The 12,145-nt window shown below is 43.3% G+C and overlaps 1 protein-coding gene across 5 annotated transcripts in view; it reads right to left on the reverse strand.

The window, feature by feature from the left end:
* Window positions 1–12,145, reverse strand: part of cdk19 (cyclin dependent kinase 19) — a 72,393-nt gene that overhangs the window by 25,220 nt on the left and 35,028 nt on the right. For 4 of the 5 annotated variants that reach the window (XM_079639062.1, XM_079639060.1, XM_079639061.1 and 1 more), the window contains 5 exons: window positions 11,261–11,330; window positions 10,556–10,628; window positions 9,921–10,018; window positions 3,699–3,777; window positions 370–570 (listed from right to left, as the gene is read on the reverse strand). In XM_079639062.1, coding sequence (XP_079495188.1) covers window positions 370–570; window positions 3,699–3,777; window positions 9,921–10,018; window positions 10,556–10,628; window positions 11,261–11,330 — 521 coding nt within the window. Of the gene's footprint in view, window positions 1–369; window positions 571–2,108; window positions 2,229–3,698; window positions 3,778–9,920; window positions 10,019–10,555; window positions 10,629–11,260; window positions 11,331–12,145 lie in introns of those variants that run through there. The other variant, XM_079639064.1, reaches the window with a different exon arrangement.

The raw sequence follows: 12,145 nt of genomic DNA on the forward strand, positions 1-12,145 counted from the left end.
GGAAGTAACTTTTCATACTTTGATTAAAGATAACTTCGGCAAACAATTTTTTTCCGTGTATTAACTTGCACGGATTAATTGTTCACCACAAGACTAGTAATATCTGCTAACAAAGTAAATAGGGTCAATTTTGATTTCATGCCGACTTTAAATAACAAAAAAAATATTGCCCCATTGACTTTAGACCAGGTTTCAGTTGGTCAATGGCTCAGTCTATTTCAGTTGCCTCAAAATAGCAACACGACAACAATGCGCCTGAACACACCTCATTTTCAGACCAGCAGCCCATAGGCGCAAATGCATTTGCTATTTAAACAGCAGGACGTGAAAATGATAACCACTGCTACCTCTGATGCTTCTTTCTCTTACCTGGTAGTCTGTTTGAAGAACACCGGTTCCTGAGGTGCGAGGTTTTTTGTTTGGTGGCCCCTGGTCCTGGCCGTGCTGTAGGGAGGGGCCCGTGTTGGCCCCTGCAGTGCCGTTGGTCTGCGCTGAGCTCTGCTGGGTTGGAGCCTGCTGTGCCTGTGTCTGCGTCTGCGCTGCCGTCTGCTGGTGCTGCTGCGTCTGGTTCTAGAGGACACACACAATATCACTGTGGTTTGAAGGATATCTTTGATTTTTCTTTGAAAGCTGGACATTATTCTTTTCAGGATTTTATTTTTTCATAATAACAAACACCAAAACTTTTCTATGACCACATTAAACAAGAAGATCACAGTTCAGTATTCATAGTTTTATTTCAGGGTGGACAATAAACTAAAAAAATTAAAAAAGGTCTTGTGCCAGGGAAGGCCAGGGAAGGCAAAAACTTGCAACAACTAAAAAGAGAATCCTCACATTTTATTTAGATTGAAACATGCAGATATTATTAAATATTATTAGTAACAATAGAAATAGAATAAATATTTTTTTATAAATCTATGTAATTGCAACATATACAACTGTGCAAATCATAACATTTTTCATATTTGCAGTGGACATTGTTTTCAAGTCACCAATTTTTTTTTTTTTTTTACATATATACTGTGTATATATAGCCATTATATATATATAGCCTATATGTTTTTAACAATTTCTTTATTTGTGGAAATCACTATACTAAGATTACATAATCAAGAAGTTGCTATAAAGTATAAATATAAAGCATAAAGTGTGTTTGTTGTACAGATTTATTTTTAATCAAGTTTTTTTTTCAAATGGATTTATTTTTTCATTTAATTGATTAAATATTATGTAAAATAAATATACATTTCATTGATGTAAAGTCCATAAAGTTGTTATTTATGTTATATTTACAATCTTTAAATTAAATAGTGTGATATTATTTATATCGTCTATCCACCATCCCACTCTATAAGGGTGTTTTCAAAAATAGTACATTTAAAAAAAGCCAAACCCAGAAGATACTGGTAAAAAATCGTTCATGTCTGGCTCTAAAATCTAATTGGTTGAGTTGCTGTAAAATAGCTAAGATATACAGATCTGTGATCAATCAACTGAATCTGTAAGATCATAGAAGTGTCAGTTTAATTACTATTTGCTAAGCAAGTCACATGTAGGATTATATATAGAAAATATCATAACATTTCATTAATTGCCGTGGTTTGAGGCTGTCAAAGCGTAGTTATGATTTTATCTTCAATATAAATATACTTCTGAACAAAACACAGGAAATGATTGAATACCGACAGGAATGCACTGGGTATGCGATGACAATGCCTTGTGTTTTGTGGGGAAAAGACACAGTTAATAGAATGAAAGACGCCGTCTTAAGTAGCCTACTATTAGTAGATCAGCTTTTTTGCGTGTGCTGTCATGAGTGCATGTTTTTTGTACATGCAAACCTTTGGTAAATAAGGATCTTTGTGTGGTAGGAACCCAATCCAGTTCTGTAGGTCTTTGAGTGTAATGATGGATGTGTGTTTGCAAGGTTCATTTAGTCAAACACACCCAAAGCCATCCAGATATTGTACTACACATAAAAAAACTGAACATTATGAGTTGGCTAAAGTCACTAAGTGTAAGAGTAAATATTGGCTCAATCAAGCATTGAAGAAGTGAGATGGTTGCTTTATGCTGCGTGTGTTTGTTTGTTTGCATTTGTTTGCCTTTTGCCTGGATACCCTTCATCCTTCATTGCCTGAGTGCACAGCTTAACAACACTGCTATCTGAGCAGCTCGCTCTGCTGCTCCCTCATTTCTTACACTCAGCTTCCCTCTTGGTTCCACTGGAATGAGTAACATTAGACACTACTAAAGTAGTTTACGGTACACTTTTTACAGGGACAATCTCCCTGAAGGACCAAAGTGCCCTGCTCATGGTCACAATGTCCTGTGCAGGGTTGACATCAACACATTTTCTAAAGAAAGCGTCAAAACTGCTTATACCTACACTGTTTAGTGGGTTAGGCTGTTCAGGCTGGCAGGAAAATTGTGATTTTTTGTTGTTGTTGTTGTTATTGCACAAACATATTTAATTTAACTTAAATATATGTTAAGAAGTAACAGTACTGGAGGCTTTAGGGCCCTATTTTAGCGACCTAAGCGCATGATCTAAAGTGCAGGGTGCAAGTGCACTTAGTGTGCGTCCAAATCCACTTTTGCTAGTTTAACGAAGGGAAAATGGTCGGCTTTCCCGGCGCATGGTCTAAAAGGGTTGTCCCTATTCTCTTAATGAGTATTGGGTGTGTTTTGGGCGTAACAGGAATAGGTAATAAACTATTCAGCAATAAATCAATCAGAGTCTCATCTCCCATTCCCTTTAAAAGCGCCATGGCGGATTTGCTATTTACATGACTGAATTTGCAAGCGGAAAAACTGAATGCTTCTCCAGAGCGCAAAATGATATGGTCGTGCGCAAGGTTAAAGCATGCAAGCAGACCATCTACGGGACAAGCCGGATTCCACCATATCTTATCTATCTACACTATATTAATCTTAATATTTAAATATTAAAAAAGGTAATCGGAATATTAAGAAGTAATTTTTTTGCTTATCTTAATCCCATTTTAAACTTTCCCAAAAATATTTTATGAACATTTTGAATATATCTGAGGAGGGATTTGTTCCCAACCCTCCAACCTGAATGAATAATCTGTTTATGGTTGAAAACAGAACTTTAGGTGCAAAAAAAAAAATCAAGGGCTTAGTCGGACTCGTGAATGGATGTTAAAATCACCAAGAATTCAAATATTATAACAGGGACAATATATGACAAAAGTCTGAAAACTCCTGATAACATTTTCATTGTATGTAGGCAGCATATATAAGACCATACACAAAAACGATTAATTAAGACTCAAAGCTCTGATTTCAAGTAGCTTTATCATCATTCAGCTTTAATGAAGCTGTGTCCGAAGTCCGATCATTTGACTGTGTATATGAGAATGGTTCTTGTACAGCATACACATGACAACCGTGTTGTCATACACAGCATCACAATGAGATGTCATAAAACGGATCATATGAGAGATACTAAAAACGTGGGCAAAATTTCCAGTCTACTCATATGTCTCTTGCCGTTGTTCTGACACTTAAAGGGAGAGTTCACCAAAAAATAGATCACCCTCATGTTGTTCCAAACCTGTATGAGTTTCTTCTGTTTAACTAAAAAGGATATTTTGAAGAATGTTGGTAACCAGACAGTTGACAAAAGCTATAGTAGGAAAAAATACTATGGAAGTCAATGGCATTGTTACCTTCTCTGTTTTCTCCTCGGGTTCATCCTCGCTTAGGAACTCTCGTTTGGGGTAAGGAATCTGACATCCTGCAAATACACTAAAAAAACACAAAGAAAACATGAAAACTATTTTTATAGGAACTGCAACGGTTTCCCATATAAATATGGACAACTGATAACAGGTGAACGACTAGAGTTCATGTTTAAGCTGCTATGAAAGCAGTTTGAAAGGAATAACAGGAATATTTGTAGTATGCTACACTGCATGGCCTAAAACAAGCAGATACCCCCTTCTTATTAAAGAGTTTGGCTAAGTTCATAAAGGCAAATCTTACCGCAACAACACAGAATAGCACTCTAGAGAATTTGGTCCTTTTCTCTTCTAACAGAGTGAGATCCATAAAAATGATCTGATGTGTAAGTATGGTGTGAAACAACTAGACTAGCTTAAGCCTTTAGGAAAGATCAACTCCATATTAATCCTAATGGTTCTCTTACGAGAGTTCTCTCGTACTGCGTCGAAGACGCTACGGGCAAGATTCTTTCTCGAGATATTGAAGCCTAAAAAATTAATCCTTAATTTTGTATTAATGTAAAACGCATTTCTGCAGCATACAGCCTTAGGCGGACAGCTTGCGCGCCTATTGGCTGCTCTGCCAGAAAAGCAGCAGCCTATGCGAGGCCTCAAGTGACACTTGACCCAATGAGGACGCTTCGCGCCCTCTGCGTCACGTCCCGCCGAAACGGGCGTGGCCTAGACTATAAATACTCGAGCGTAGATGCTCCACACTGATTTTCTTTTACTTCACGAAGCTCTCGCATCGTTGGATCTGGATAGCAAGCCACCACCGCCGTCTGAGAAAGCAACTCTGCAGGACGCGCTCTTTCCCTGAAGCAGCTGATCATCGCCGCCTTCAGTAGCCGTTCCCTGCAGCGCTATCCGGCGTGGATTATATCCTTTTCACTTGTGTGTGTTTTTGTGTGTGTGTTCGCCGCTGCGTCACACATTTTTTACCTCACAAAAGAGCAACGAGTGTCTTTTTAAAGAAAAGCTCGCGAGCGTCGAAGAAGAAAGGCTAGCATCGCTCACGCAGGCCGTCGCGAAGCCTCGGTCTTGAGTGATCGGCGCCCGTGGAGCCTGCGCTTTACCGGCTGGATGGCTGCTTTTCTGCAGGGGGACGTACGTTACCGTCCTAACGACTCGCGCTTTTCTTCCTGAGTTTCACGAAGAAGTCGCGAAGTCCTGGAAAGCCCCATTTCAGCCAGGATGCGTACTTCTGCTTCAGCTTTGAGCAATCGCCACACCTTCCTAGCCCGCCTAGGAAAGCGACGGTGTTCAAGTCCCGCTGCGGCCGGATTTTCACCAAAACTTTTCGCTCGCACAGTCCCAACACACGCGACCGTGCCAGTGTATTCTGCAGTCACCAAACCGGCACCACGGCCCGTTTGCCTGCACTCAAACGTCGTTTTTACGACGTCCCAGGTAAATCTGAAAAATGTATTTTCTGGTGTCCCGGCCACGGCCGATGGTGTTATGTGTGTAGCTATAATGCCCACGAATCAGTGCCCATTCGTACACACAAGCACAGCCCTACACAAAACAGGGCTTGCACAAATAAAATCGACTCATGTCGATTGTGCATCACATGTAGTGAACGTGCCCGCTTTTCAGTGCCCACAATCACTGCATGTCCCACGTTTCTGTAAAAACGAAACGAATGTATGTCCCGGCCACGGCCGATGGTGTAACGTGTGTAACTGTAATGCCCACTACTCAGTGCCCATTCGTATACACAAGCACAGCCCTACACAATACAGGGCTTGCACACATAAATCGACTCATGTCGATTGTGCATCACATGTAGTGAACGTGCCCGCTTTTCAGTGCCCACAATCACTGCATGTCCCAGGTTTTCTGTAAAAACGAAACGAATGTATGTCCCGGCCACGGCCGATGGTGTAATGTGTGTAACTGTAATGCCCACCCAGTGCCCATTCGTACACACAAGCACAGCCCCGTACAACACAGGGTCTGCACATATAAAATCGATTCATGTCGATTGTGCATCACATGTAGTAAGCGTGCCCACTATCCAGTGCCCACAACCACTACACACTGCACGTCCTGCGGTTTCTGTAAAAACGAAACCAACGCACGGTCAGTCAGTTCTAATACACAGTATTCCCAGTGTTATAAATGTGCTCGCTTTCACGCGCCCACATTTATTCACAAACATAATAAGCCCTACGGGGCTCGCTCTCTCAACAAAGAGAGTTGAGCGCGCGCGGGATGCCCGCTCGATTAAGCGCGCTCCCCGCCTCAGACGCCACGGCGTCCATGTTACAGCACACGGTTGCTCGCGTGTCACCGCCATTTCGCGACCAGGGCCCGGAATTCATTCGACCCCAAGTTACTCGTACAGATGCATGGGGAAAACTCCCCGGGGTTTTCAGAATGGGTGCTAAAAAATCACCTCGAGTGTTTAGGTCTCAGAGTCAACTGGGGGAAAAGTTCACTAATTCCCAGTCAAAAGATCTCTTTTCTGGGAACGGAACTGAACTCGCTGTCCATGACGGCACAGCTGTCATCACAGCGCAGACTGAACATCCTGCATATGCTGAAATCCTTCCGCAGCGGTCGCATAGTCCCGCTCAGGAAGTTTCAGAGGACGCTGGGCTTTATGGCCTCAGCCTCTTCAGTACTACGCATGCGCCCACTGCAGTTCTGGCTGAAAGCGTGAGTGCCGCGCCGAGCATGGGTCCACGGTCGTTATCGCCTAAAGGTTGATCAGGTGTGCATGGCAGCCCTGACACCATGGAGTGCGTCAGACTGGTACCGGTCAGGTGTAAGCCTGGGGACTTCCTCGAGGGTGAAGGTGGTGTCCACGGACGCGTCCACCTCGGGCTGGGGAGCATTGCTCGAGGGCAGACCGCTCTTTGGCCAGTGGCCAGAACGGGTCAGGTCACTACACATAAACTGCCTGGAAATGTTGGCAGTGGACCTAGCGCTGAGGCGCTTTTGTCCTCGGATAAAGGGACACCACGTCCTGGTCCGTTCGGACAACATGTCGGTAGTGGCCTACATAAACCGCCAGGGGGGTGTAAAATCCCGAAACCTCTACAGGTTGACGGAACGCCTCTTTGTCTGGGCCCGGCACAACCTGCGCTCACTGAGAGCAGTACACGTGCCAGGGCACCTGAACGTAGGCCCGGACAGACTCTCACGGAACAACGTTCCTACGGGAGAGCGGTCTCTACACCCACAGGCAGTACAGCTGCTGTGGAAGAGGTTTGGCAGAGCAGAGATAGACCTGTTTGCGTCTCAAGAGAATGCTCACTGCCCGAAATTCTTTTCAAAGAGCACGAACGCGCTGGCCAGTGTCTGGCCCCGCTGTCCGCTCTATGCTTTTCCCCCTGTCTCACTCCTGCCTCAGGTGTTGGAGCGAATCAGAGAAAGCGGATGCTCAGTGCTACTTGTTGCCCCATACTGGACGAGCCAAGCATGGTTTCCAGTATTGATGCAGCTGACGAGCACTGCTCCATGGCCGATACCAGTGAGGAGGGACCTCCTCTCTCAGGCCAAGGGCGCGATTTTGCATCCTCGCCCAGAACTATGGTCCCTACATGTGTGGGCCATAAACGGGTACCCGCTAACCTCCCGAAGGGAGTATTAGACACGATTGAGCAGGCTAGAGCCCCATCCACTAGGCGGCTCTATACCTCTAAATGGTCTGTGTTCTCTGGTTGGTGTTCAGACCGGGGTCTGTCACCCTTGCACTGCGGGGAAACGGAGATTCTCTCTTTCTTACAAGAGCTGTTGGATAAGGGTAGGACCCCATCCACGCTTAAAGTATACGTGGCGGCCATATCAGCGTTCGTTAATCCGACGCTTGGCCGTTCACTGGGCAGAAACGACCTGGTGGTTCGTTTCCTCAAAGGAGCCAGGAGGCTGAATCCTCCCAGATCTCCTTCAGTCCCCGTCTGGGACCTTTCTACAGTACTGAATGCCATGAAGGGTGCCCCATTTGAGCCTGTACACTCAGTTGACATGAAACACTTGTCTTTCAAGACCGTGTTTCTTTTGGCTCTTGCTTCAGTGAAGCGTGTGGGGGATTTGCAGGCACTCTCATACCCCTTTTCCACCAAGGCAGAGCTGGTGCTGGTTCGGAGCCAGAGCCTAGTTTCAAATCGGTTCTTTGTTTTTCCACCGCCAAAGCACCAGCTCCGAACCAGTAAAACTGGTTCTTAAGTAGCACCAAATCATTGCAGGGTCTAGAACGGAGCCAAGTAAGAACCGCTTGCGTCAGGGGCTGGGGGCGGGGTTACTGTGACCAACAAGACGAATAGAAACTTGTGACCGCCATTTTTAAATAGCAGCTAGTCGAGCTAATAGAAGCTCGATTATAATATCCGTCTATGTAAGTTACGGCGAGCTGCACGAACGCGTTGGATGGATTCCGATGTATTTTTGCAATCCCATGAGCATCCATAGTATTGCAACGTCCGTTATTGTTGATGGCTTGTTCAAGATGCATCGGAGCGCGAGGACCGATCGGAGCTGCGGTAGTGTTTGGAGAGCAAAGGACTCCTTGTGCTTTTAGATCGCTATCGCAGTGCTTTGATGTCATCTGCAAGAAGCCGATGCATCTTGAACAAGCCTGGCGTGTGAGACGTATACAGTGACGTAAGATTTGGCTCTGTTGTGGCTCTCTAGCCGGTGGAAAGGCAAACCGGTTCTTAGTAAGCTCGTCAGTCGAACCAACTCTGAACCAGCTCTGGCTCTGGCTCTGAACCAGCACCCGGTTCTTGTTGGTGGAAAAGGGGTATCACTGAGAGCGTCATGTATGGAGTTCGGGCCTAACGACTCTAAAGTCGTATTGAAACCGAAACATGGGTACGTGCCTAAGTCCCTCAACACACCGTTCAGGGCTCAGGTCATCTCCCTGTCGGCTCTGCCGGCCTCCGAGGACGGAAATAGCTCCCTTTGTCCGGTCAGGGCATTAAGAGCTTATGTGTCCCGCTCCGCTGTTTTTCGACAGACGGAGCAGCTCTTCGTTTTGTTCGGTGGGCGTTCTAAAGGGCGAGCCGCAACGAAACAAAGCCTGTCTAGATGGGTGGTGGATGCCATAGCGCTGGCCTACTTATCTGAAGGTTTAACATGCCCACTGGGCATCAGAGCACACTCTACGAGGGGCATGGCCTCTTCGTGGGCCTGGTATAGTGGAATCTCGTTGCAAGATATTTGTACGGCGGCAGGCTGGGCCTCCCCGTCTACATTTATAAGGTTCTATAACCTAGAGGTTCCCGCGTTGCAGGCTAAACTGCTCTCGGTCTAGGAGACTCAAACGGTGTCCCTGCCCTGCATCGCGGCCCAGATCACCTTATGTTTAAGCATCACTCACTGACAACTATGTCCCATGAGCATGCTATGACCCGCCATATATATCTATTTTGTTACATATATATGCTATTTTGAAGGGATGATGCTATTCTAGCCGCTCTCCTTATAAAACTCTCTGTGAGTTGTTGTGTGTAGGCACTTGCATGCCCTGGGTGCGCGCGCCCTTGGGTGTCTGTGCTGGATCCGAGCACGCACGGCGTTTTACATGGGGTTCCCGTAGTGTCTTCGACGCAGTACGAGAGAACTCTCGTAAGAGAACGTACTCGGTTACTAACGTAACCTCGGTTCTCTCTAGAAGAGGAACGAGTACTGCGTCTCAGTGCCGTGCATGCCCACTCTGCGTCGCTTCAGTGGCGAAAATCAGTGTGGAGCATCTACGCTCGAGTATTTATAGTCTAGGCCACGCCCGTTTCGGCGGGACGTGACGCAGAGGGCGCGAAGCGCCCTCATTGGGTCAAGTGTCACATGAGGCCTCGCATAGGCTGCTGCTTTTCTGGCAGAGCAGCCAATAGGCGCGCAAGCTGTCCGCCTAAGGCTGTATGCTGCAGAAATGCGTTTTACATTAATACAAAATTAAGGATTAATTTTTTAGGCTTCAATATCTCGAGAAAGAATCTTTCCCGTAGCGTCTTCGACGCAGTACTCGTTCCTCTTCTAGAGAGAACCAAAGTTACGTTAGTAACCGAGTACGTTTTGAGAAGTGCGTGCTGAACAAACACATATGGGTGTGGAGTTTGGGTGTCCACTGTCAACATACAGAACTTTAGGTCATAAATCTTATTTTCCCTTGAGATCACTCGGCATGCATTTAAATGTGTGTGCGTGTGGGATGAGTCTTACTCAGATGTGGGTAAGGGGTCCTCCAGGAAATATGGGTCCTGCAGTGCCTGCTCAGAAGTGATTCTTTTGGTGGGGTCCATCGTCAGCAATTTCTGGAGCTAGATTAGATTAATATTCATTACTACTACTGTCACAATCTGTGTTTTCTGTTCCGTTTTCAAGAACTTTAGGTTTGTTTATTGTCATTTCCTATGTCTTTTTTCTTCCGTCGCCATTGTTGTTCATCGATTTACTCACACCTATTCCTAATTTGATGATTAGTTGTTATGTTGCCCTCCCATTTGTATGAATTACTCTTCCTTTTATTTCGCTGCCTCGTCTTCATCCTCAGCCCAGCCGTGACAATTTCTAAGGATGTGCAAAACCAAATTCCGATAATCAAGTTGGTGGGATTTTCTGAATGATTAGACGACGAGTTGGTGTTCAGAAAGTGTTCAGACTGGACAATACCAGTATCTGTTGTAGGAGTCCTTCACAAAAATCTTACTGGATTATTGCAATATTTTCAAAAGTATTGAAATTTACTTCTGGAACTATACAGAAGTAACCATCTTAAAATAAATGATTTTATGAAGCATATAATGTTGTACATAAAAGAAAAAGTTGAGACAAGTGTAAGTGTACAACAGACTCACCAATAGAAACACTTTGCTGTCTGGTTTGACTTTATGTTTCTCCATGTATTTGATGAGACTGCTGTTGGCATATCTGTAAAATACATCTGAAGAATCACTATATAATGCTAATGCACACTCAGTGGTAAAAACACTAGGTATACACAAAAGGACAAAAGGGCAGAGAATATTATACTGGTAGAGAACTAACATTTCAACCCTTTGAATGCTAAAAAGAATCACATTACCATCCATTTTAATCTCGTGAAACATAATTTGCCCTCTTTACAGTATTTTGGTATTGAACAAGTTAATATACGAAGAAAAGTGGGTAATATCAACAATTTAGTTTTACAAAGAGACAAAGTATTGTAAGAATTTTAAGTTGTAATCTTTTTGACTACCCGTCAAAACGATGTTTTGTCTAGTATAAAATGTTTTAGTAATAAAAAGAGGATTGTGCTGTCATTTAGTTCTTATTTGAAGGCCATTTCATTTTGTTTGAAAATCCTTAGTATAGCCTTTTACATCATTATGTTAAATATATATATATACTAAGTTAGCTGTGTTCAAACAGTACAGCATTTAATTGATAGACTAACTTTCAAGTTAAACACTCATATAAATGAATATAAATCGTGATAATCAACACTCTGCTGTTCACAACTGTTGTTTTGCTGTTGAAAATACATTTGGTGTTACTCTGGGACAAAGCACAGTACTCACGTGGTTCTTCTGAAATCTTTCTGTAAAGTAGGATATTCTGGCATTTTCCGGATATCCTCCCAGTCTTTATCTAGGAATTACAAATATATTACATTATATAATTACATTATATAATAGCACGCACCACGCAGTGACAATTAACAAGGCTAAGAGTCAAAATAAGCATTTGTTACATTGTACGTACGTTTAAAGTACCTGCATTGGTTAACTGTAATTACACTTTTAACCCATAACCCTAACTGTATTCCAAAAGCTAGACCTAACATATTTCTAAGCATTAAAAATCAATTACATGCTAAAATGTAATAGGATAATATACAAAGAACATTGTTTATGAGTCATGAATCCTTCAGAACAAATCAACAGAGAAACAGAAATGTGTTTATGTTGTTCTTGTGCCTATAACAGCCTATAATTGTCTAAACCAAAATGTTTAAATATCCCTGCATATCCCTGCATAATGTTTAAATATTCTATGAGTAATTTAATAATCACGGATTTTTCTTATAAATCAACAATAAAAGACTAGATCTGCTACGCTGCTGCTGAGCAAGTACGACTTTCTGCACAGACCATAAAATCAATGGAAACTGCTTCTGCTAGAGAAACGGAGACCTATTCATATATGCAAGTTATATATAAAACTTGAAACTCAAATAGAGGGTCCACGCAAGCCCTCAAACAAACAAACTAATTTAGGCTTCGAGGAAAGAAAAGCAGACACAAACACTTGGAATATTTAAACTGAATGGAAATACAAGTGGCAAGTCAAGAACACTACTAAGATAAAAAATAATAAAAAAAAAATTCTAGAAATGTATAAAGTTGTTTGTTCCTAACCTAAAGAAATATAAATATCTGCTCAGACACCAACAGGTTGTAATT

Source organism: Phoxinus phoxinus, assembly GCF_949152265.1.
Source record: "Phoxinus phoxinus genome assembly, chromosome: 16".
In the NCBI taxonomy this organism is placed as follows: domain Eukaryota; kingdom Metazoa; phylum Chordata; class Actinopteri; order Cypriniformes; family Leuciscidae; genus Phoxinus; species Phoxinus phoxinus.